Source organism: Myotis myotis, unplaced genomic scaffold (genome assembly GCF_014108235.1).
Source record: "Myotis myotis isolate mMyoMyo1 unplaced genomic scaffold, mMyoMyo1.p scaffold_m19_p_6, whole genome shotgun sequence".
NCBI lineage: Eukaryota > Metazoa > Chordata > Mammalia > Chiroptera > Vespertilionidae > Myotis > Myotis myotis.
The window spans coordinates 96161654-96188696 of record NW_023416368.1 but is presented as its reverse complement, the minus strand read 5'-3'; the positions used below and the strand labels follow the sequence as shown (position 1 = coordinate 96188696).

At 44.7% G+C, this 27043-nt stretch overlaps 1 protein-coding gene and 1 non-coding gene across 13 annotated transcripts in view; one reads left to right on the top strand and one right to left on the bottom strand.

Moving 5' to 3' along the window:
- ZNF496 (zinc finger protein 496) overlaps positions 1–26792 on the bottom strand; it is a 70646-nt gene extending 43854 nt beyond the window's left edge. For 8 of the 12 annotated variants that reach the window (XR_004968289.1, XR_004968288.1, XR_004968292.1 and 5 more), the window contains exons 1-6: positions 26656–26792; positions 26248–26442; positions 24791–24893; positions 24020–24446; positions 23450–23633; positions 20201–20277 (exon numbers count right to left, since the gene is read on the bottom strand). Coding sequence is in view for 8 of the 12 variants with exons in the window: in XM_036313791.1 (XP_036169684.1) it covers positions 20201–20277; positions 23450–23633; positions 24020–24409 (651 nt within the window). In the remaining 4 variants the exon portion in view is untranslated. Of the gene's footprint in view, positions 1–20200; positions 20278–23449; positions 23634–24019; positions 24447–24790; positions 24894–25388; positions 25773–26247; positions 26443–26655 lie in introns of those variants that run through there. The other 4 variants (XM_036313788.1, XM_036313786.1, XM_036313789.1 and 1 more) reach the window with 4 other exon arrangements.
- LOC118659496 lies at positions 12164–12293 on the top strand. Its single transcript, XR_004968606.1, has one exon. It is a non-coding gene; the product is annotated as a small nucleolar RNA SNORA33 (small nucleolar RNA).
- Positions 26793–27043: the final 251 nt, after the last annotated feature.

Below are 27043 nucleotides of genomic sequence, written 5' to 3'. Positions count from 1 at the left end.
GTTCCGGGAAGTCTCTGGGGACCCAGGGCTCATACGGGGAGAGGCTTGTCTGTCCGGCAGCGGGTGAACTTGAGGGCGGCTTTCCCTCAGAGGTGCTTGCAGCCGTTATCGGGACACTGAGACGCGCGACTCCGGGCGGAGAATCGGCCATAGCTCCCTGATCCGCCCTTTGATTCCCTGAGACCACGCCCCACCCAGGCTGCGGCAGAGGCTTTTGCATGTGAATGTACCTAACTGCAGCCGAACCAGGCAGACCCTGAACTTCCAAGAGAAGGCCCAAGGCCCCGCAGCGGCTTGCATTGCTTCACAGCTGAGCCTCTTCGTGGCTCCTGCTGTGTGGCCTCAGGCAGAGGCTGAATTAGCACCTCCTTAGATCCAGGAGCCACTGTACCCAGTGGTCAGAGGGGGTCCATCCAGACTGAAACTCCTCAGATCCATAAGGGACACACTCAGGGAGCAGACTCAGTGAGCACCAAAGCCCCACTGAAGCAAGTCTTGCCCCAGAAGGGTGTCTTCAGCACAGAAGTTCTCCCACTTTAGACACAGCTGATTCTCACAGCCAATTGGCCTGGAGGTCAATTCCTCCCAGTGATTCTACAACAACCAAGGCACCAAGAGTGCACCAAGAGTGTCCACCCCAGGTAACTGGGGAGGCTGAGCTACTGGGCCCTACAGGACACCTGGCGCACAGGGCCACTCTATCAACACAGGGAAGCTGCCAAAATGCGGAGACAAAGAAACAGGTCACAAATGGCAGAAATGGAGGAAAGCAAACGATTGGATATAGAGTTCAAGGCCACGTTTATAAGGTTTTTCAAGAATTTTATGGAAACCGCCGATAAATTTAATGAATCCCTCAATAAGTACAGTGAGGCCATGGAGGACATGAAAAAGGACCAACTAGAAATTAAGCATACACTGACTGAAATAAAGAATAATTTACAGAGATCCAGCAGCAGACAAGAGGATCCCAAGAATCAAGTCAAAGATTTGAAATACAAAGAAACAAAAAATACCCAACCGAAAAAGAAAAAAGAAAAGAGATTCCAAAAATATGAAGATAGTGTAAGGAACCTCTGGGACAACTTCAAGCGTACCAACATCAGAATTATAGGGGTACCAGAAGGAGAGAGAGGGCAAGATATTGAAAACCTTTTTGAAGAAATAATGACAGAAAACTTCCCCTACCTGGTGAAAGAAATGGACTTACAAGTCCAGGAAGCGCAGAGAATCCCAAACAAAAGGAATCCAAGGAGGACCACACCAAGACACATCATAATTAAAATGCCAAGAGCAAAAGATAAAGAGAGAATCTTAAAAGCAGCAAGAGAAAGACAGTCAGTTACCTACAAGGGAGTACCCATACGACTGTCAGCTGATTTCTCAACAGAAACCATGCAGGCCAGAAGAGACTGGCAAGAAATATTCAAAGTGATGAATAGCAAGAACCTGCAACCAAGATTACTTTATCCAGCAAAGCTATCATTCAGAATAGAAGGTCAGATAAAGAGCTTCATGGATAAGAAAAAGCTAAAGGAGTTCATCACCACCAAACCAGCATTATATGAAATGCTGAAAGGTATTCTTTAAGAAGAGGAAGAAGAAAAAGGAACTCTTACCATTTGCCACAGCATGGATGGAACTGGAGAGTGGATAAATACCACATGACCTCACTCATTTGTGGAATATAATGAACAACATAAGCTGATGAACAAGGACTGATCCAGAGACGGAGAGGCATTGATTGGACTGTCGGGACTTGGAGGGAAGGTAGGGGAGGGTGGGGGTAAGGGGGAAAGATCAACCAAAGGACTTATATGCAAGCATATGGGCCTAATCAATGGACATGGACAATGGGGGGGTGGGGGGTAGAGGGTAACGTGGGGACAAGGACACATATGTAATATCTTAATCAATAAAAATAATAATAATAATAATAATAATAATAATAATAATTATCACCAGAAATAACTATTTTTGAGCTCTCTACAGGGCAGGCAAACTAACTTCTAATTACTGAACACCTGCTCTTCTTGTCCTGCAATGACCCTCCTCCCCCTGTAGCTCCAGGTGTCTGACTTCTCCCTTATCTCAGAATGTCACATCTATTTCATTTTATCTTTCTGTGTGGAACTGATACTGTTACAATAACCTGGTTATTATTTAACAGTAAAGGAGTAAAGACTAGTTAATATAGGCATGCCATTTACACAGCTCTGCTAATTTAACACTTTCCAAGTCCATTCTCTGCTGATGGATGGGAGAAGGGACTGAACAAAGGCAGTTTGGACACGTGCCCAGTAAGATCTAATTGGAAAAGTGCCTGTCAGTCACACCAGGATAGGTGTGGTCAACTGCAAGGTCTGGAAACCTGAATATTTAAACCTCTGAACAAAGGGGCACTCTCTCGCCCTAGCCGGTTTGGTTCAGTGGATAGAGCGATTGCCTGTGGACCAAAGGGTCCCGGGTTCCATTCCGGTTAAGGGCACATAACTTGGTTGCAGGCTCTTCCCTAGCCTGGGCCCTGGTCGGTGCAGGAGGCAACCAATCGATGTGTTTCTCTCATATCAATGTTTCTCTGTCTTTCCCTCTCTCTTCCACCCTCCCTAAAAATCAATGGAAAAATATCCTCATGTGAGGATTAACAAAGGGGCACTCCCTCCTGGTTTTTACCCTCTTGGCTCTTGCCTCTCCTGCTTGCCTGTGCTCCTGTGACTCCTGTTGTAGGGGGTGCCCTCCCCTGTGCCCACATGGCTCATGGACTCTAACTTGCCAGGAGCCGGTCCATCCTTGCTGTTTCAAAGGACCTGGCATATATGGCATACTGTTCTTAATATGTTTGCTCACCTTCTTGGCACTATGTGTTTTAACCAAGGTCTCTGAGAAAGGTTGTTTCCCCAGGTAGGGATTTTCCCCTGAAGTTAGGGAGGGAATAAAACCCCTCAACTAAGTGCCAGGCGGGTAATTAATCACTTTACAAACAATCATGCTTAAGCTACATAATCTTTACTCCCTGGAATGGAGATAAGAAACGCCCTAACCTTTGTAATAGAGATTGATAGGATTGAATCAACTGGTATAAATACAGATGTAACAAGACAGCAAGACTCAGAACTTAGAATACAGAGCTTAGAACACAGAACTAAGAAGACAGAACCTACACAGAACCTACAGACAGAAGAACTTCGCTGAAGAGAACATGGCAAAAGATCCTGGACTGAACCTGACTACAGAAATTGGCAAGAGAACCTGACTAGAACCTGGTGACTGAACCTGGCTGGAGAACCTGGACAGAACCTGGCTGGAGAACCTAGCGAGGGAACATGGCTACAGAACCTGGCTGGAGAACCTGGAGAACCTAGCAAGAGAACATGGACATAGACCCTGGCAGGAGATCCTAAGCAGAACCTCCCTGGAGATCCAGACCAGAACTTGGCTGGAGATCCTGGCTAGGCTGCTGATCAACTGAACACTGTCTCCGTGTAATTCCTTCTTCGCCGACTCCGTCTACGCCTTTGGGGACCCCTGGACCCGCTGGGGCTGGACCCCAGCATATGGCGCCCGAACAGGGACCCCTAGGTAAGCGACCCGCACTCGGGACGGATAGGACTCCACCATAGGAAGAGGGTGGATAGTCTTTGCCCCACAATCGGGACGGATCGGACTCCACCATAGGAAGAGGGTGGATAGTCTTCGCCGACTCCGTCCACACCTTTGGGAACCCCTGGAACAGGATTCCCCTAGGTAAGCCCTCCCCCCCCCCCCCCCCCCCGCATTGAGAATCCCCACATTCGGGACGGATAGGACTCCACCAGGGTGCTGCAAAACCCCCTATAGAGGATAAGTAGGGTAAGAAGGTGGATAGTACAGAACTTAGATTGAGAAGATGTGCCATACTGAGTCCAAAGAAAGAAGACTCTGTATTGATCTTTAGATTAAGAAGATGTGCCATACTGAGTCTAAAGAAATAAGACTCTGTATTGATCTTTTAACACATATGCTTGCTAGCAGAGGAATTAAGGTTACTCCCAGTCAGACAGAACGTTTTATACAAGAAGCATGTCCATGCTTTTCTGAGGAAGGAAAGGTAAATGTAAAGGCATGGGAGAAGGTAGGCCCAAGGAGCCTTATCCTTAACCCCACTGCAGCCTTTCCACCCCGGGAAAGTGCAGGATTGGCAAGCTCTCCCTGGGGTGATAGATCAGGACTCAGGTAATAGGGGAAAGCGCCAATCCTACTCTTAAAATGGATACAAGAGAGCATTTGGGGTTTTTCTTTTTAATGACTGCTTTTAAAAAATAAAAAAGGGGGAATTTGCCGGGAGCCAGTCCATCCTTGCTGTTTCAAAGGACCTGGCATATATGGCATACTGTTCTTAATATGTTTGCTCACCTCTTGGCACTGTGTTTTGACCAAGGTCTCCTCTCTTAGAAAGGTTGTTTCCCCAGGTAGGGATTTTCCCCTGAAGTTAGGGAGGGAATAAAACCCCTCAACTAAGTGCCAGGCGGGTAATTAATCACTTTAACTACGAACAATCATGCTTAAGCTACATAATCTTTACTCCCTGGAATGGAGATAAGAAACGCCCTAACCTTTGGAATAGAGATTGATAGGATTGGAATCAACTGGTATAAATACAGATGTGAGAAGACAGGACTTAGAAGACAGAACCTACACAGAACCTAAAGACAGAAGAACTTCGCTGAAGAGAACATGGCAAAAGATCCTGGACTGAACCTGACTACAGAAATTGGCAAGAGAACCTGACTAGAACCTGGTGACTGAACCTGGCTGGAGAACCTGGACAGAACCTGGCTGGAGAACCTAGCAAGGGAACATGGCTACAGAACCTGCCTGGAGAACCTAGCAAGAGAACATGGACACAGAACCTGGCTGGAGATCCTAAGCAGAACTTCGCTGGAGATCCAGACCAGAACTTGGCTGGAGATCCTGGCTAGAGATCCTGGCTAGGCTGCTGATCAACTGAACGCTGTCTCTGTGTCATTCCTTCTTCGCCGACTCCGTCCACACCTTTGGGGACCCCTGGACCCGCTGGGGTTGGACCCCAGCACTAACTGATGTTGAACTGGACCCAGCTGCAACATGGAACAGAAGCTCTGGACACTGGTCCTCCTTTTGGCTCTACTGGAACCCCAGTTGCACCTTTTTCAGAATTGGGTCAAGGGGCATGGGACTTTGCAACCTGAGGATGTAACACCATGAAAATAAAGTCCTCTACCACACCTCACTCTCCCGTGGGGGCTTCTTAAAGTGCTCAGTGGTACCCCCAAGAACCTCATGCCTACTCGAGTCTAAGAAATCTGACCCACTGGTTCCTACGGCAACAGAAACTCTCATGTGTGTGTGGTTCCTGTACGTATTAAATTTGGTTATTTCTTCTTGCTAATCTGTCTCATGCAGATTTAATTAGTAGACAAATCGAACAAACCTAAAATAGCAGAGGAAAATTTCTCCCTCCCCGTCACAATGAAGGAAGGAAATGTGGAACAGAAGAAAATGGTAAGCCAAAATATGAGTAAATGCAACAGCCTTTCCTTTGCCTTTTAAGTTTTCTAAATAAGGTTTGATAGTTAAAGCAAAATTTGTAACATTGGAATGTGCTTCTAAATGTGTTACAGAAACTATTTAAATTGATTATGTTAGAAAGGGAAAGGGTGAAAGAGAAGTCAAGAATGTGGTAGGTTATGCATATATAATGTAATATCAGAGTAATCTCTAAAAATGCTATATTATCTCTCTCCCAATTTTTTTTTTTTTGAAGGCAACCAAAATTTTTGGTGGCCTTGAAAAAAATAAATAAATAAAAATGCCATATTGACAAATATTCTTTGGTTGACAAACTTTAGGCTCTTAAACCTATCCTGGGCTCATCTGTGCACTTCCTTGTAAAAATCCACCCTTCATATCTGATCATCCTGGATTTCTGATCCGGTTCCTTTCCCTCCACCACTTCCAGATGACATTGATAACCCTGGCCTGTCTTCAGCAAGAATCCTGATAGGTCAGTTTAGCCAGAATCCCCACTGTGATGTGATTTATAATATTTGGTCTATGCCACTTTCTGGCACAGAGCTCCTGAAACTCTAGGAATTTCCTAAGTGATGAGAGCCACAAAGGTGTCTTTAGTTATGTTAGTGTGGTAACTTTGAACCCTTCCTAAGGATGGGGCATTGTTTGCCAGGGGAACCAACCAGTGATTAGAGGGTTAAAACTATCAGTCCCACATCCTCCCCCAAACTCCAGAGAAGGAAGAGAAGCTAGAGGTTGAATCAACAGCCAACAGCCAATTGGTGGACACGTGGAGATGCAGGGAGAGTGGAGAGAGCATGGAAGCTCCTTCCCCCTTCCCACATACCTTGCTCTCTACATGTCTTCCATCTGGCTATTCTTGAGTCATATCTATATGCATGATGTGCACTGACCACCGGGGGATAGACGCAGGAGCTGCTCCCTGGTGGTCAGTGCGCTCCCACAGCCAACCTCCTGGATCGCCGGCCAGGCTGAGGGACTCCACTTGTGCACGAATTCATGCACCGGGCCTCTAGTTCTTTTATAATGAACCAGTGATCTAGTAAGTAAAATGTTCCTCTGAGTTCTGTGAGCCGCTCTAGCAAATTAATCAAACCCAAGAAGGGGGGTTGTAGGAATCTCTGATTTACAGCCAGTTGCTCAGAAAGATAGGTGACAACCTGAGCTTGTAACTAGTGTCTCAAGTGGGAGGAGTGGGTGTGCAGTCTTGCAGGACGGAGTCTTTAGGTTGTGGGATCCATGCTCTCTTTGAGAATTCTTTGTGAATATAGGGGAACTCGCCCCCCACCCATTAGAAAAACCCAAAAGTCCCCCTTATGCCCTAATGTTTCCTCTTAATAATTTTCTATTCACTGACCCCAAATCCTGCTCCTTGGCTATAAATTCCCTTTTGTCTATATTTGGAGTTTAGCCCAATATCTGTCCCCTACTATAAAATCCCACTGCAGTGGTCCCTACATCTACCACAATGGTCCTGAACAGTTTGCCTTACCATCTTTAAACAAGTATCACTGGATATTTTTTCTTTAGAAATATAAATAAATACACTCAATAATACACTACGTAAATCAAAATGGAATTATAGAAAATGTTCGAGTAACCCATAGGAAGGCAAGAACAAAAAAACAGAAATAAAAAACGGAACAAATGGGAGAAAAGACAGATTTAAGCCCTAACATATCAATAAATGATTATGTTAAAATACAAATGGTCTAAATACATCAGTTAACACAGCAACTGGAAGTGGATTAAAAAATATGACTCAACTACAGCATACCTCAAAGATACTGAGGTTTGTGGGTCCTGACCACTGCAATAAAGCAAATATCGCAACAAAGCGAGTCACATGAACTTCTTGGTTTCCCAGTGCATACAAAAGTTATGTTTACACTACACTGTAGTTGTTAAGTGTGCAACAGCATTGTCTAAAAATATAATGTACATACCATAATTTTTTAAAAATTTATTGCTAATAAATACAAACCATCATGTGAGCCCTCAGTGAGTAATAACGTTGTTGCTTGTGGAAGGTCTTGCCTTGATATTGATGAAAACACAGTAATGAGGTCTACCTGTGGTTGCTATTTAAACAAAACTCACTTTAGCCCGACCAGTGTGGCTCAGTGGCTGAGTGTCGACCTATGAACCAGGAGGTTAAGGTTCAATTCCTGGTCAGAGTACATGCCTGGGTTGTGGGCTCAATCCCCAGTGTGGGGCGTGCAGAGACAGTTAATCAATAATTCTCTCTCATCACTGATGTTTCTATCTCCCTTTCTGAAATCAAAAATATAAAGACAACAAAAAAATGACTCACTTCAAATACAATGATGTAGGCAGGTTGAAAGTAAAAAGATGGAGAGTATATGTTACATAATAATTAATTAAAAGGAAAAGAAGTAGCAAATGCCAAAAAAGGTAGAATTTAGCAAAAAGAAAATTATAATACTAGTAAACTAGAGTCCTGGTGCACGAAATTCATGCTCCGGGGGGTGGTGGGGTGGTGGGTGGTGGTGGTGGGTTCTCTCAGCCCGGCCTGCACATTCTTACAATCTGGGACATCCCTCTCACAATCTGGGACTGCTGGCTCCTAACAGCTCGCCTGCCTGCTCGCCCCTAACTGCTTGCCTGCCTGCTCACCCCTAACCACTCACCTGCCTGCCTGATCGCCCTAACCGCTTCTGCCTCATCCCCTGCTGTTGTGGCTTCGTACAGAAGGACGTCTGGAATGACATCTGGAAGGTCGTTCGGCTATCGGGTCTAATTAGCATATTATGCTTTTATTATTATAGATGGATAATTTAGTAATTTACTGAACAGAAGCTATGGAAGGAAAAGGAAGGGCTCATATTAAATTATTAAATTACCCATCCTATATAATAAAAGCCTAATATGCTAAGTGTCTGGTCATCCGTTCAACCAACCAAAGCGCAATATGCTAATGATATGCGAAGGCCGTTCAACTGCTCGCTATGACGTGCACTGACCACCAGGGGGCAAACTGTTGACGGGACTAAGCAAGATGGGCCGGACACACCCTGGAGCCCTCTTGCAGTCCCTCCGTGGCTGGCCAACCTCCTGCATCCCTCCCTGGCCCCGATTGTGCACCGGTGGGGTCCCTCGGCCTGGCCTGCACCCTCTCGCAACCTGGGACCCCTTGGGGGATGTCAGAGAACCGGTTTCGGCCCAATCCTGTAGGCCAGGCTGAGGGACCCCACTGGTGCACGAATTTGTGCACCGAACCTCTAGTTTATTATAACATTTGGTTATTGGCAAATGTTTGCAAGGATGTGGGGGATGTGGAGAAAGATACCAGAGTGATTGCACCACGGGTTCATCCCCTAAGAAGACATTTCTAAATATACATGTAATATGTGAGTAGCAATTCTAATGCATATGCACCAAACAGAGAGCTGCAAAGGCAGAAACTGACAGAACCGAAAGGAGAAACAGACAAATCACTACAGTTGGAGATGTCAACATTCCTTCTCTCAAGAACTGGAAGAACACTCAACTACACAGAAAGTCAGGAAGGATATAGAAAACTCAATAGCAGCATCAACCAATAGGCTCTAATCAACATTTACAGAACACCCAATGAGAACAGAATATATGTTCCTTTCAAATACCAACAGAACATACAACAATACAGACCACACACTGGGCCATTGAGGTCCCAGAAAGAGAGAAGAACCCCCCCCCCCCCCCCGCAAATCTAAAAGTACTGACATCATACATTGTGTTATCTGATCATAATGGAATCAAACTAGAAATCAATAACAGAAAGCTCAGAGGAAAATCTGCAAGCCTTGGAAATGAAACCACATTTCTAAATAATCCTTAGGTCAAAGAAGGCAGCTCATTAGAAATACAAAATATACTGAAATTAATAAAAATAAAAATGTACCTTATTACAATTTGTGGGATGTGACTAAAGCAGTGTTAAGATGGACATTTATGGTACTAACATGCCTGCATTAGAAATGCTTACATAAGAGGGAAAGTCCCACCTCAAGCTTCTTAATGTAAGCTTTCCACCTCAAGAACCAAGAAAGGGAACAGTAAAATAAACCCAAAGAATGCAAGATGAAGAAATAATAGATGAGACAAAAGCTCAATAAAATTGAAAACACAAAAACAGTAGGAAAAAAAAATCAATGAAACAATGATGATGGAATACCACAAATAACTCCACACGCATAAATTTGACAATTTAAGATGAAAACAACCAATCCTTTGAAAAACACAAACCACTACAGCTCATCTACTATGAAGTAGATAGTATGAACAGCCCCCATTAAGGATGTTGAACCTATAATTAAAATATAACTTAGAGCCCAGCCAGTGTGGCTCAGTGGTTGAGCATCAACCTATGAACCAGGAGGTCACAGTTCGATTCCCAGTCAGGGCACATGCGGTCAGGGCACATGCTCGGGTTGTGGGCTTGATCCCCAAGGTAGGGTATGCAGGAGACAGCCAATCAATGATTCTCTCTCATCATTGATGTTTCTTTTCTATCTCTCCCTCTCTCAAATCAGTAAAAACAAGAAAAAAAAATAAGCTTTAAAAAAAAAAAAGAATACCACTTCTGCTACAGCCCTTCTAAGTCTCCCAGGTCATAGATTTCACTAGAGAATTCTAACAAGTGTTCAAAAATTAACACCAATTTTGCACAATCTCTTATAATAAGAGGAGGGGACATTTCCAAATTCATCTTATGAAGCTAGTATTACCCTAAAACCAAAGCTAGACAAAGACAATAAAATAAACACAGACCAATTTCACTCCTGAACAGATATAAAATAATAGCAAACAAAACTCAGCAATATATAAAGAGATTTTATACCATGACATTAAGGGAATGCAAGGCTGGTTCAATAATTAAAAGTCAGTCAACACAATCCAGCACATTAACAGCCTAAAGAAAATTCACATGTTCATTATCAACTGAAGCAGAAAAGACTTTGATTAAATCCAACACCCATTCACAATAAGAAATCTCAGGGGGAAAAAATTGAGGTGCTTCATCTTGATAAAGAGAATTACAAAAACTTATAGCTAACAGCATATTTAATGGTGAGATGACACTTTCCCCCTAAGACTAGCTACAAGGCAAGGAAATCCTCTCTCACCACTGCTATTCAACATTCTGCTGGAGGTTCTAGCCAATGGAATGAGGCAAGAAAAAAAAAGGCATAAAAGCTGGAAAGAAATAAAGCTGTCCTTATTTGCAGATAACATGGTTGTCTACAAAGAAAATCCAGGACTCTATTTAAAAACAAACAAATACACATAAAAAAAAAAAAAAACAACCCTCCTTAAAACTGATACAGTATATGAATTCGGCAAGGTCACAGAATAAAAAATAAACATACAAATATCTGTTGTGTTTCTTATACTAGAAATGATTATATTGTCATCAAAATTAAAAATATAATTCCATTTGCAATTGCTTAAAAAATGAGGTACTTATGTATAATAAACATGTATAGAACTTGTGCATTGAGAACCACCAACCAGTGATGAAAGAAATCAAAGAGAATGGAAAGGCATATCACATTCACAGATCACAAGACCCAGATAGTAAAAATGTCAATGCTCCCTAAATTGACAAACACGTTTAACAAAATTTTTTTATCAAAATCTCAGTGGGATTTTTTGCAGATATGGGCAAGATTATTCTAAAATGCACAGAGAAAAGCAAAGAAATGAAAATACATAATTTCAAAAAAGAAGAATAAAATAAGAGGAGCCAGTCCACATATAAACTATGTACTATTAGTGGAAAGACAAATACATCAATGGACCAAAACGGAGAACCCAACAATAACCCACACAAATATGCTCCACTGATTTTTGACAAGAGAATAAAAGCAATTCAGTGGAAACAAACTTTTCTGCCAAGAGGGCCGAAGCAACTGGACATCCACTAGCAAAAATAAAACAAAACAAAAAAACAAACTGTGACCTAATTCTCCACCTTATACAAAAATTAGAGATATAGACTTAAATGCAAATGGACCACAGATTGTAGACTTAAATGTATTTTGGACCAAAATGTAAAGTGGATAACTAAAGGAAAAAACATAGAAAATCTTTGGGATCTAAAACGAGGCAAAGAATCCTTAGACTTTATACCAAAAGCATGATCCTTAAAAGGAAAAATTGATTAACTTAACCCAAATTTAAAACTTTTGCCCTGCTGAAGACCCTGTGAAATGGATGGGATGAGAAGAAATATTTATAAAACATACATCCAACAAAGGACAAGTATGTAGACTATATATAGAGTTCTCAAAACTCAACAGTAAAAAAACCAAAATGGACAATTAGAACATGGGCAATAGTTTGGTGAAGGCCTGGGAGGGGTGGGTGTGGGGTGGAGAGAGTTAACGGGGAAAAAAGGGGAGACATCTAATACTTTCAACAATAAGAGATAAACCAAAAAAAATAAAATGGACAAAAGTCATAAAGAGACCTTTCATGGAGAGTATATAGATTGCAGATGAGCACATGAAAAGACATCTAACTTCATTAGCCATTAGAGAATTCAAATTTAAGTCCACAGGAGATATCAGTATGCATCTATCAGAATGGCTAAAATAACAAATGGTGAAAGCCAGCCAGTAAGTCTGCTTACCTGAATGTGTTTCTGCAGAAATTTAGATAAAGCTGGCAATAATAAAGTCATATTACGAGCCTTAAAGACACTGAAGTCATTAAGGTCCCTGAAAATGGCAATAAGGAAATAAATTAATTAATTAAATTAAATAAAAAACAGTGACATCATCAAATGTTGGCAAGGATGTGGGGAATATAGTGGAAATGTAAAATGGTACAGTCACTTTGGAAAAAGGTACCAGACAACCCAACAATGGATACCTGGGCATGTGTCCCCAGAGAAATGAAGACTGACGTTCACACAAAACTGTACAAAAATGTTTACAGCAACGTTATGCAAAATGCTCTAAACTGGAAACCACCCAGATCTCCTTCAGCAGGTGAATAGTTCAACAAACTGTGATACATCCATACAATGGGGTCTTTCCTTAGTATAAAAACAGAACGGACTACTGACACAGGAAAACACTTGTTGAAGCTCCACAAAATTATGCTGATTGAAAACCATACCCTGCAAGATTGGTACCATATCTGGAAATCAATAAACATTATACACCACATAAACAAAATGACAGATAAAAGCCACATGATTATATCAATAGACACAGAAAAAGGCCTGGCCAGCATAGCTCAGAGGTTGAGTGTCAACCTATAAACCAGGAGGTCAAGGTTCAATTTCCGGTCAGAGCATATGCCTGGGTTGCTGGCTTGATCCCCAGTGTGGGGCATTCAGGAGGCAGCCGATCAATGATTCTCTCTCATCACTGATGTTTCTATTTCTCTCTCTCTCTCTGAAATTATTAAAAATATATATTTTTTAAAATTGATGCAGAAAAAAAAACCAAAAAAGAAAAATGCAGGAAAAAGCATTTGATAAAATAGAGCACCCACTTATGTAAAAACTCCCTGCAAAGTGGAAATACAGGGAACATACCTCAATGTAATAAAGGCCATTTATGATAGACCCACAGCCAAAATCATACTCAATGGCAAAAACTATAAGCATTTCCCTTATCATAGGGAACAAGACATGGATGTCCACTTTTACCACTCTTATTCAACATGGTACTGGAAATCCTAACTATATCAATCAGACAAGAAGAAATAAAAGGCATTCAAATTAGAAAGGGAGAAGTGATATTGTCATTATTTGTGGATGACATGATACTGAATAGAGAGAACCCTAAAGATTCCACCAAAAAACTACCAGAACTGATCAATGAATTCAGTAAAGTAGCAGGATACAAAATTAATATCTAGAAATCAGTTGCTTTTTTTCCCCCCATCACCAAAAAGTATTTATTAGGAAAAAGAAAGGATTGCAATACAAAACTTGCAGAATTGGTGAGCCATGTGCAAATTCCTCAGTTGCATTTATACACCAATAATAAACTATCACGAGGAGGAAAACCAAGATGGCGGCATAGGTAAACATCGGAAATTGCTGCCTCGCACAACCACTTCAAAAATACAACTAAAAGACAAAACGGACATCATCCAGAACCACAGGAAGGCTGGCTGAGTGGAAATTCTACAACTAGAAGGAAAGAGAAAAGCACACTGAGACTCAGAGGAGGTGCGGAAGTAAAGTGCAGAGGTACAGAGGCACACGTGGAAAGGGCGGGCAACCGAGGACGCGGTGGTTGTTTTTTTCAATCGGGAGGGAGACACAAGCTCCCAACTGCTCTGAACTCCAGTTCTGGGTGAGTCTCTGGGGACATACGGGGAGAAACTGGACAGTCTGGCATCAGTCGGAACTCTAGGGCGGCTTTCTCTTAGAGGTGCTTGCAGCGATTACGGTGGGACACTGAGACCCGGGGCCTCTTAGGGCTGGGCTGAGGATCAGCCATGGCTGTTTGCTCTGCCTTGTTGATTCCCTGAGACCCCGCCCCACCCAAGCTGTGACAGAGGCTTTTGCATATGAATGCCCTGGCCCTTTGCAATCTAAAATTACCTAACAAACTGCAGCTGGGTCAGAGAGACCCAGAACATCCAAAAGAAGGCCCAAGGCCCCACAGCAGCTTGCATTGCTTCACAGCTGGGCATCATCTGGGCACCTCCAAACCCCAAACAAAGAAGAGGAACCTGCAGATCTCTCCATAGCTCCTGCTGGGTAGCCTCAGGCAGAGGATAAATTAGCACCTCCTTAGAGATCCAAGAGCCAGTGTACCCAGTGGTCAGAGTGAAACCATCCAGATTACAACTCCTCAGATCCATAAGGGACACACTCAGGGGGCAGACTCAGTGAGCACCAAAGCCCCACTGAAGCAAGTCATAAGGGTGTCTCCAGCACAGAAGTTCTCCCACTGTAGACATAGCTGATTCTCACAGCCAATTGGCCTGGAGGTCAATTCCTCCCAGTGATACCTACAACAATCAAGGCTTAACTGTAACAAGACTGTGCACAAAGCCCACAAGGGGGTGCACCAAGAGTGTCCACCTCCGGTAATTGGGGAGGCTGACCCACTGGGACCTATAGGACACCTAGCACTCTATCAACACAGGGAAGCATAAAAAACACAGAGACAAAGAAACAGGTCACAAATGACAGAAATAGAGGAAAGCAAACTACTGGATATAGAGTTCAAAACCACACTTATAAGGTCTTTCAAAATTTTCTAGAAACCGCCGATAAATTTAGTGAGACCCTCAAGAAATCTAGTGAGACCCTCGAGGTTATGAAAAAGGACCAACTAGAAATTAAGCATACACTGACTGAAATAAAGAATATTATACAGAGTTCCAACAGCAGACTAGAGGATTGCAAGAATCAAGTCAAAGATTTGAAATACGAAGAAGCAAAAAACACCCAACCGGAAAAACAAAAAGAAAAAAGAATCCAAAAATATGAAGATAGTGTAAGGAGCCTCTGGGACAACTTCAAGCTTACCAACATCCGAATTATGCGGGTGCCAGAAGAAGAGAGAGACCAAGATATTGAAAAGCTATTTGAAGAAATAATGACAGAAAACTTCCCCTACCTGGTGAAAGAAGTAGACTTACAAGTCCAGGAAGCACAGACAACCCCAAGCAAAAGGAATCCAAAGAGGACCATGCCAAGACACATCATGATTAAAATGCCAAGAGCAAAAGACAAAGAGAGAATCTTAAAAGCAGCAAGAGAAAAACAGCCAGTTACCTACAAGGGAGTACCCATATGACTGTCAGCTGATTTCTCAACAGAAACTATGCAGGCCAGACGGGAGTGGCAAGAAATATTCAAAGTGATGAATAGCAAGAACCTACAACCAAGATTACTTTACCCAGCAAAGCTATCATTCAGAATTGAAGGTCAGATAAAGAGCTTCACAGATAAGAAAAAGCTAAAGGAGTTCATCACCACCAAACCAGGATTATATGAAATGCTGAAAGGTATCCTTTAAGAAGAGGAAGAAGAAAAAGGTAAAGATACAAATTATGAACAACAAATACACATCTATCAACAAGTGAATCTAAAAATCAAGGGAATAAATAATCTAATGAACAGAAAAAAAAAGAATAATAAACTATCAGAAAGGACAACTAAGAAAAAAATATCACTCACAACCACTTAAAAAAAAATTTAAATACCCAGAAATAATATTAACCAAAGAAGTAAAAGACCTGTACTCGGAAGATATAAGACACTGAAGAAAGAAACTGAAGATACAAATAAGTAGAAGCATATACCATACCATGTTCATGGATAGGAAGAAGTAACATATAATTAAAATGTCCATACTACCCAAAGCAACCTATAGATTCAATGTAATTCTTACCAATATATCAATGGCGCATTTTACAGTACTAGAATATTCCAAAAATTTATATGGAACCACAAAAGACCCCAAATAGCAATAGCAATCTTGAGAAAAAAAGAACAAAGCTGGAGGAATCACACTACCTGATATCAAACTATATTACAAGGCCATAGTAATCAAAACAGCATGGTAATGGCACAAAAATAGACATATAAATCAATGGAATAGAATAGAGATCCCCAAAATAAACCCACACCTTTGGGTCAATTAATATTTGACAAAGGAGCCCAGCTGGCGTGGTTCAGTGGTTGAGCATCGACTGGGCTGTGGGTCGATCCCCAGTGAGGGGTGTGTAGGAGGCAGCTGATCAATGATTCTCTTTCATCATTGATGTTTCTCTCTCTCTCCCCGCCCCCTCGACCCCCTGCTTCCTCTCTGAAGTCAATAAAAATATATTTTTTTAAAATGTTTGACAAAGGAGGCAAAAACATACAATGGACTAAAGATAGTCTATTCAATAAATGGTGTTGGAAATACTGGACACAGTTATGTGCAAAAAAATAAAACCAAAACAACTTCTTACACCACACACAAGGATAAACTCAAAATGGATCAAAGACTTAAATGTTAAACTTGAAACCATAATAATCCTACAAGAAAACATAGGTAGTAAAATCTCGGACATTTCTCACAACAATATTTTCTCTGATATGTCTCCTCGGGAAACAAAAACAAAAGAGAAGTAAACAAATGGGACTATATCAAACCAAAAATTTTTTGCACAGCAAAGGCAACCATCAACAAAATGAAAAGACAACCCACTGAATGGTAAAAAATATTCACCAATACATCTGCTAAGGGGTTTATATCCCAAATGTATAAAGAACTTATAAAACTGAACACCAGAAAACCAAACAATTCAATTAAAAAATGGGCAAAAGACCTGAACAGACACTTTTCCAAAGAGGACACACAGATGGCCAATATACATAAGAAAAGATGTTCAATGTCAGTCATCATCAGAGAAATGCAAATTAAAACCACAATGAGATATCATATCATGCCTGTCTGAACAGCTAGCATAAATAAATCAACAAGTGTTGGCGAGGATGTGCACTGTTGGTAGGAATGCAGACTGGTGCAGCCACTATGGAAAACATTATGGAGCTACCTCAAAAATTAAAAATGGAACTGCCTATGACCCAGTGATTCCACTATTTCTGGGAATTTATTAGAAAAAACACGGCACACTAATTCAGTGGTTCTCAACCTGTGGGTTATGACCCATTTGGTGGTCAAACAACCCTTTCACAGGGGTCGCCTAAGACCATCCTGCATATCAGATATTTACATTATGATTCATAACAGTAGCAACATTACAGTTATGAAGTAACAACGAAAATAATTTTATGGTTGGGTCACAACATGAGGAATTGTATTTAAAGGGCCAGAAGGTTGAGAACCACTGCACTAATTCGAAAGAATATTTGTACCCCTATGTTCATTGCAGTGTTATTTACAATAGCCAAGATTTAAAGCAGCCCAACTATCCATCAGTAGATGGGTGGATAAAAAGAGCTGTGGTACATTTACACGATAGAATACTACTTGGCTGTAAACAAAACAAAACAAAACAAAAAGGGAAATCTTACCCTTTGCGACAGCATAGATGGGCCTGAAGAACATTATGCTAAGTGAAATATGCCAATGAGAGAAAGACAAGTACCATATGATTTCACTCATATGTGGAATCTAATGAACAAAATGAACTAACAAGCAAAACAGAGACAGACTTACAGATAGAGAGCCGACTGACAGCAGGGGGCAGTGTTTGGGGTGGGTGTCTGAATATTAGGTGGAGGGATTGAGCAGAAAAAAACACAAAAAAAACAGAGGCCCTAATTGGTTTGACTCAGTGGATAGAGTCTCGGTCTGTGGACTGAAGGGACCCAGGTTCGATTCCGATCAAGGGCAGGTACCTTTGTTGCGGGCATATCCCCAATAGGAGGTGTGCAGGAAGCAGCTAATCGATGTTTCTCTCTCATTGATGTTTCTAACTCTGTATCCCTCTCCCTTCCTCTCTGTAAAAAATCAATAAAATATATTTAAAAAGAAAAAGGAGACAAACGAAGAAACTTATGGACAGCGACAATAGTGTATACTGAAGAGGGGACGGGGACTAGAGGAAAGGGAGTAGGTTTTAGGAGGGATAAATGGAGACTTGACTTGGGGTGATGAACACACAATAACAGTGTACAGATGATGTGTTGTAGAGCTGTGCACCTGAAACCTGGATAATTGTTAACCAGTGTCACCACAATAAATTTTTTAAGAAGTCCATACCCAAATGTGACATACTAATGCTGTATGAACCCACCTACTTAATGTTCTTAAACAACACTATCAGATGGTTATCAGAGACCAATGAGAGGCTAGAGTGAGAGCAGTGGGTATGACCGAAAAAGGCAATAGGAAGGATGCTTCTGAAAGCAAATGTTCTGTATCCTGTGTGTATTATTGTCAGTATGCTGCTTATGACATTGTATTGTATTTGTTATTTCTTACATCTGAGGTGAATCTATGATTACCTAAAAAAATAAATAAATAAATACACCTATATTCATAGCAACATTATTCACAGTGGCCAGAAGGTGGAAGCAACCTAAGTGTCCATCAAAGAATGAAATGACCTTGCCGGTGTGGCCCAGTTGGTTGGGCATCGTCCCATACACCAAAAGGTTGCTGGTTAGATTCCTAGTCAGGAATGCCAGGGTTGTGAGGTCAATTCCCAGTGGGGAGCCTGCAAGGGGCAGCGAATCAATGTTACCCTCTCACATCAATGTTTCTCTCTCTTCCTTCCTTTCTCTCTAAAAATCAGTAAAAATATTTTATTTTAGAAAGAATGAATGGATAAGCACAATGGATTACATACACACCACAAAATATCATTCAGCCTTCACGGAGGAGAGAATTCTGACACATGCTACATCACGGACGAGCCTTAGGACATTACACTGAGGGAAGTAAACCAGACTCAAAAGGACAAATGCTGTATGGTTCCATGTATGTGCTCTCTACAGTGAGTGAGATGGTGGGTCCCAGGGCCAGCAGTATGGGGGAATGAGGAATTATTACTAATGGTAAGGAGTTTCAGTTTGGAAAGATGAGAAAATTCTGGAGATTGGTTGCACAACAATGGGATATACTTAAGATTACTGAACATTTAAAAACACCACTGTACATTAAAAATGGTTAGAATTGTAAATTTTGTTATTTGTATTTTACAATTAAAAATTCAAAAGAAAAAGCCCTAAAAAATAAGACTTTCAGGATGGTGACTTAGTGCATTGGGCAGAAACAATCTTCAATGGAGTGATAAAGAGCACTGATTTATCAAAATCTGTCTCTTCTGCTCACTGTGGCATCTACAGGGCCCTGGATAAATTCAAAGGTGAACAACTGAAACTCAATAGATACTAAATTCATAGCATCACTTCGCAAGTTGTACTGGTCAAAAGTATCAGCACATGCTGTGTTCCAGGGGTACAGCTCCAAGAGAATGGACAATCCCCCACTTTATGTGCCCAGCAAATTCCCTCTCGTCCTGAGCTGAACCCCCTCTCAAGTTTAAAGTCCTGCTAAATGCACTGTGCAGAGAACAAATTGCTGTCCTTCAGATAGTCTTCCATCTGCTGAGAACCAGTAACAACAGGGTCCACCCCTTTACAGCACCAACATTCTTGTAATAACTGAATTTCATGCCAACGAAAGGAGAGTGTTCAGTAGGAAAACTAAGGGGGTGTGGTCAGAAACCACAGCCCCAGGCAGAAACTGGGATGGAAAGAGGTGAGTGAAGACACCTGCTAAACCAAAAACAGCTCCCACCACCTGAGAAAGTAAGGCTTACGTGGAAACCCCCTAACAGCCCTCTGCATGGCTACGTGATGGTACCAATGAAATCTACGTTTTCCCCTCCCCTTTTTCACTGGAGGGGACACCAAGATGCCAAGAGGAAGAGAGATGGGGACTGGAGGATGTTTGTTGTCCACCACCACTGTCCACACAGGCTCCCAAAGGTGATGGCACAGCCAGCATGGTGAGCAGCCCAGACTAAGGGGCAGGAGGAGGGATAGGAGTCACATAAACTCACACCTGTCCTTTTATTTTTTCTAGACGGGGGTTGAACAGCCTGTGTGGCAGAGAGAAAGCTGGCCAGGATCTTGGCAAAGCTTCCCTGTAGCTGACAGAGAGGCAAAGTGGGGTTTTCAAGGGTTCTTACAGAAGTCACTCACCAGGGGCAGCTGGAGAGAGGTCATCTGCTGTCCATCCCTCATGCTCACTTCCTGAAGGAGGGATGGGTCCTGAGGAACTGAAAGAGATGAGAAAAGGGTGTCTCATAACCCTGGGTCTCTTTTCTTACCTGGGAGGACAAGATAATGCAGATAAAAAACTTTGGGCAAACTTTGCTTTCAAACACAACAAGGGAGACTTTAACAGGGAATGCCTGGGCTTGAGTTGGCCCTGCCACCAAGTCGCAATGTAACTTCCCAAAGATGCAGAGGCTTCAACTTCATGATCCGAAATATGGGGAAAATAGAGGTTAGAGCTCTGAGTCAAGACATCAGTAAGAGCTGCCAGCAATGAAAATTACTATGGGGCTCCAGGGTCATAGAAATGTATACACCTGGAAGTTTATAAACTGTAAACTCCAGAACACTGTGTCCCTGTTATTCCCCCTCTTACCCTCCCAGAAGAAGCACTTGTTGAAGTCCACTAGAAAGTGCAGAGTATAGAACTGGGACCACCTCCCTTAGCCTGACCTTGAGGCCTGGAGTAAGGGGTTGCTATTCCAACAGACTTCTCTCCCTGACGGGCAACTAACTACACCTTGCTCAGGCTTCTGTAAGCAGTGAGCCACATACCTTGCCCAGGGTGCAGCCATGTGAAAATAAGTTGTTTCAAAAGGTGCTCCTTTCACAGAATAAGACTTGGAAAGCTGCACTATCGTTTCTTGGTCTTTTGAAGGTTGATCCTGGTCACATGTTAAATCAGCCTCAAAGCTAACACAGAAGCCAGCATCTCTCACCAAGATGCAGACGGGAAAGGTGTAACTATTTAGAACAAGGGTCCAAACAGGAGGCAGAACAAGAGACAACTTAGCCAGCAGTGACACTGGGGGTCCCTGAGGGAGGCAACCTTCTCACTCTGCTGGGGAAAGCTCAAGCAGGGTGGGTGTGGATGTGAGGGGCGAGTTCATTCTGCTCTCTCACACCTGCCACCTTCTGGGGGGTGAATGACAGCCTCTCCCTACCTTTTCCATGGGACATGAGTACACAGACACTTTTACAAATCATTGTGAAAGCTTTACCCTTTAAGTCAGATTTAGCGTTTTGGGAAGATTTTCAAGATTAGAAACTACAAGGTTTTTACTGGCGGCTCATCCCAACAACAAATCACTTTAAGTCTTTAAGGTCTTCCTAGTAACAAACTCATCATGGCTCCTCTGTCCACTCATTATTGCTCAGGGTAAATGGAGGAGCTGAGTCTTTGGACCAGAATCCTATCAGTGGTAACTGGCTTATCTCTGAACTTCCTCAAGAAGCACCAGCTTAGGCTGGGGCAGCTACTTCTGAGGGCATTCTTGCTACCCACAACCTGCATATCACAAGCTGCCTGCACATGCAGTGTTTATTTGGACCAATGGTTGCTTCCCTTCAGCTTGTCGTTAGACTAAATTATGTCCCCACCAAATTCATATGTTGAAGTCCCAGCCCCTAAGACCATAAAATGTGACTGTATTTGGAGATGGGGATCTTTCAAGAGGTAATTAAGTTAACAAAATTTTTAGGATGGCCCTAACCCAGTATGACTGATGTCCTTTTAAGAAGAGATTAAGCCCTGGCTGGTACACCAAAAAGTGGCAGGTTTGACGGCTGGTGTGGTTCAGTGGTTGAGCATCAACCCATGAACCAGGAGATCATAGTTCGATTCCCTGTTAGGGCACATGCTAGGGTTGTGGGTTTGATCCCCAGTAGGGGGCGTGGCAGCCAATCAATGATTCTCATCATTGATGTTTCTATCTCTCCCTCTCTCTCTCTGAAATCAATAAAAAAATATTTAAAGAAGAAAAAAAAAAGGTGGTGGGTTTGATTCCTAGTCAGGGCACATGCCCGGGTTGCAGGCTCAATCCCAAGTAGAGGGCATGCAGAAGGCAACCAATCAATGTTTCTCTCTCACATTGATGTTTCTCTCCCCCTCACCCTTCCTCTCACTAAGATCAATTAAAAAATTTTTTTAAATAGTTAAAATGGTAAATTTTATTTTAAAAAGAGATTAAGACACACATAAAGGGACAAACACATGAGGACACAGGTAGATGATGGCCATTCACACACCAAGGAGAGAGGTCTCAGAAGGACCAGCCCTCCTGACACCTGGTCTGGATCTTCCAGCCTCCAGAACTGGAAGAAAGTAAATGTCTGTTGTTTAAGCTGTCCTGTCTGTGGGACTTTGTTCAGACATCCCTAAAAAACTATCTGGACTTTCAACCAAGGGCAGGCTGAAGAGTTTGATTTATACAGAAGTCAATATAGTTTAACCCATAAAGAAATTTAATATGCTTTTTTTAACTGAAAAACTTATGACAATGTTAAGGACGACTGTGAATCTCAAGAATACTCTCTCTTCTGGCACCCTCCCTCCTTTCATCTGTTATCTACAGCACAATGTAGCAAGTCTGCCCAAAACAACCCTCAAACCACAGAGGTCACTTAACCACAGGGCAGCACATCTCCCCATAGCATTACTTCAACTGATAATCATGACTGCTTAGCATTTTATGGATATAATCCTTTAATCCTCAAGAAACTCAATAAGAATAATGATTACCTCCTTTGGATGGACCAGTAAACTGAGGCTTGCAGAGTTTAGAAGCTGGCCTGGGTTATAGCGAAAGGATTCAACATCAAGTATACCTGGTGCCAAAACCACCTGCCTGAAGCCACCAGCACATTTTGTACAGATATTTAGACATGGCTAGGTGACATTCAAGCCCCAAACCCTGAGACATCAACCTGTTCCCTCTACGATTTATTTCTGTATTTCCTTGCAGCATCATAACAAGCCTGAGATCAGGGGCTGTTTTGCTGGGAAAGAGAGGTTCAGGGAGACAAGTGGATATGGCCACACTCGGCTCCTGACACAGCCCTACTGGGACAGCCAATAGTGCCCAGCTGTCCCCACAAAATGACAAAGCCCAGAAATGCACCCTCACAGAGAGAAGATGGTGCAGCTTCAAAGACAGCCCCTTACAACAGAGTCTGCACTGGGAGACAGAGGTCCCTCTGAATGAATGGGGCACCATGAAAAGAACAGACACCCTCAGGAAATTCTGATTCAATCACTCTAGGGAGGAACTCAGACCTTGAAAGTTGTTTATGGCTCCTCAGGGGATAAGAGAGAACTACTGAGGTCAAGAGCCACCTCTAAGGCACAAGGTGGGGTACAAAGGCCGGCCTGCCCCCCCGCCCCAGACTCCCTACCTGGGTCCCCGCTGAGCTGGCCTGGCAGTCTGCTTGGGAGCCCAGGGCCCTGGGGCAGGGCCACTGGCTGGGCTTCCTGGCTCTTTGCAAGGTGGCTCTGGGCCTCTGCTGGCAGCCGCTCCTGGTCCTGGTCCAGAGGGCCATCCCCATCGTCAATCACCACGGGGTCCTCACAGTGCTTGAGCTGCAATCCCAGAAAGAGCTTTTCAGGACTCACAGAGAGGTCCCTCGCCAGCAAGGGCCAGAGGCTGTGCAAACTCCCTCCCTTGGCCTACTGACCATCACCTCCACAGCTGATCACTGGAGGCTCAGCCCAGGCCTTGGACAGGGCTGTAAAGGGGAAGGACTTAACTTCCTAGTTAGAGCCTTTAGGGGATATAATCTGCTCTACTGAGAAACCAACACTCATGTGTACTTCACCAAAGCAAGAGCTCTGGAGAGAATTCCTCATCTCTGCCAGGGGACGGGGAAAGTGTGTGTGTGTGTGTGTGTGTGTGTGTGTGTGTGTGGAGGCTCTTACCCTCTTCTCCTCCCAACCTCCAGCCAGCCCAGAGCAGCTGCTCCACTCACCCACTGCCAGGGTCTCCCTGGCTCCCTTTCTAGTGCCTCCACAGCAGCCACAGCCTGCTCTCCGCTCTCCGGCTCCTGGGCACGCACCCAGCCCTGGATCTCACGAGGCAGGATGGCTAGGAATTGCTCCAGCACCAGCAACTCCAGGATCTGCTCCTTGCTGTGCCGCTCGGGGCACAGCCAGCCCCGGCACAGGTCCCAGAGGCGCTGTAGAGCCTCACGGGGGCCCGCCGCCTCCTGGTAGCGGAACCGGCGGAAGAGGCGTCGGGAAGATTCGGGGCTGGGAGGCTCGCCCTGGGGTCCAGGGCTCTCTCCCGGTGGGCTCCTCATTTTCCTGGGCTCCTCACTTTCCTTCGGAGCCAAGACTCGGGGACACAGGGCTGTGGGCATGATGGGATTTGATGGGGGTCAGCAGCAGAAGACGACCCTATTTCCAAACAGAAATCACTGGCTTCAATACTCTGGTCTCTTATAAGTAGGTGTGGAGGGTGGTGATGGGGAAAGTGACAAGGCCCAAGGACCAGCCCTTGGGAGAAGCCCTGGGACATGTGAGAAGTGTCAGTGTGACTGGTCCTTATACAAATGGAGAGAGGGAACTGCCACCCCCAACAGCATCATTGCATGGTCCCCCTAATTGGTCAACCTGACAAACAAGGTAGGGAGTCCGGGAGAAAAGCAGTGTCCTTTCAATGTGACAAAGACATTCCGAGCATCCCAGGACAATGACAGGGCTACATGCAGGAGAGAGAAGGAATTAAGACTCTGTGGTACCTTCAGTGGCCAGATCCTCCTGGAGAAAACCCAAGAGGGCCGAGCTAAGCAGGCTGCTATCTTGGGATTTCTGAGCCAAAGTCACCGTTCCTGCCCTTGAGACCTTTACAACATGAGTTGGAAAGACAAAGACAGATGTTCCAGATAAGAACCATGAAGGCATGTTGAGGAAGGGAAACCCACACTGCTAATGGCCAGGGCAGACTACTGGTTTATCTAGACTGCTGGATCCACACAGCCAGAACCAGCTCTGACCCATAGAGTCTGCATTGGGAGACAAGGGTGAAGCACATTGCCGAGAAGATACCCAGACAAGCCCTGGCCAGTGCAGCTGTGTAGGTTGGAGCGTTGTCCCGTACACCAAAGGGTGGCAGGTTCAATCCCCAGTTGGGGTTTGTATGAGAGGCAACTGATCCATGTTTCTCTCTCACACCAATGTTTCTTTCTTCCTCTCTTTCTCAAATCAATTAATAAAAACATATCCTCAGATGAGGATTAAAAAAGCAACAAAAAATGGGACAGTCAAAAACAACAAAAAAAGGGGGACAGTTAAAAGTGACAGCCACACCTCAGTTTTCAGGAGAAAAGTAATAAATACCAGTACTGCCTGGCCGGTGTCCTCAATGGCTGAGCATCAACCAATGAACCAGGAGGTTCATTCCCAGGTCAGGCTGGATCCCCAGCAGGGGGTGTGCAGGAGGCATCAGATAGATGTTTTTCTCTCATCAATATTTCTCTCTAGCTCTCCCTTCCTCTATCGCTAAAATAAATAATAAAAAAATGGAGTAAACGCCACTACTCAGAGACTATGGGGCCCAGAGAAAGTCCCTCCCCTTCTCTCAGGCCGTGAGATCACTGGGTAGTCACTGGACTTCCATACCCAGACCAGAAGGACCACAAAGCCACGGAATAGCAGTTAGAAAAACCCAGTGTCTGGACTGCTCTGCTTTCCAATGGAAAACAGACTAGCAGAAAAGGACTCAAGAAGTCTGGCTGGGCACCTTAGAGCCTGCCCATGGCAACCTTCCCTCAGTGCCTGCTCCTGCATTTGGAACCAGCCCCCTAAAGTCCCTGAGCTCAGCCACCACACAAGGGCAGGGCCTCTGGGTTCCCAGGTCGGCTCCAACCTAGGGTACCCAGGCCCCACCCTCAGCACTCAGTGTGCGCTGGGAACCAGCCCTCATCAGACAGTGGCGCTCCTCTTTGTCACCCAGTGGTAGGAGGCTCGGGAGTGATGCCAGATGAATGAACGAACATGGGATTCCCGTGGAGCAGGGCGGGGCTTAAAGCAGCTGATGGAGGAGGGACAGCGCGGGATCAGCAGAAGGAAAGGGAGGGCATTTTAGGCCAGGGGAAGAGAGAGCTTTTCCTCGCTCTCCCTCTCCCGCTTCCCTCCCAGCGCGCGCACGCACACCCCGCGCGCGCGTCTCCGGAGTAGCCAGCTCCCGGCTCCTCACCTCACAACGTCTAGAACTCCTTCCCGGCGTCTAACTCAAATGGCTCCTGCCGCGGCGTTAGTCTCCACAGCCGTTCCTCATCCTTCCCAGCCCGCCTCCCGGTGTCCTTCCCGAGGCGGGCTCTCTGCTGGGCCCGACTCCGTCCCTGGCCAGCCAAGCCACGTCTCCAGCTCATCCAGAAATCCACCACTCCACCTGGGAGGGAAGAATAGAAAGAAATGCAGGACCCCGAAATCGCATTATCTCCCCGCCCGCAGAGCCCCGACTGGCTCCGCGATGGGGGACGAGCGAGGCCGACGGGCGCGCGGGGTCGGTCCGGAGCCGCGGGGCCGCGAGTCCGGGGTGCTTGGGGCTGGGAGAGGCGGCGGGGGGGCGCCGCGCGGGCCGTAGGGGCCCGGCCGCACTCACCGCCGGGACGCGTCCCCGCTAGCCGGCCGCGCAGGCTTGGCCGCCGCTGGAGCCCGCCGGACGCGGAGGAAAGGAAAGGCCGGACCCTCCTGCTCCCTCCCCTGGGACACTTCCTGCTCCACTCTAGGACGGCGGAGGTCTCGGCGTCTCAGTGGTTCGCTCCCCGCCCCCCGCCCCCCCCAGGCCGAGGTGTGCGCAGGGGTGACATCCGACACCCCCAGCCCGGCCCGCGCGCCGCCCCGCCCCGCCCCTCTCCTCGCGCGTCCCGGCCTCGGCGCCGCCGGGACGTGGGCCCCGTCGCCAGGGCCGGCCTCCTCGCGGCCCGGGGGCGCAGAGGGGACGGCGCCCGCAGACGGTGGCCGAGGACACAGTCGGCACGAGGGCGCGC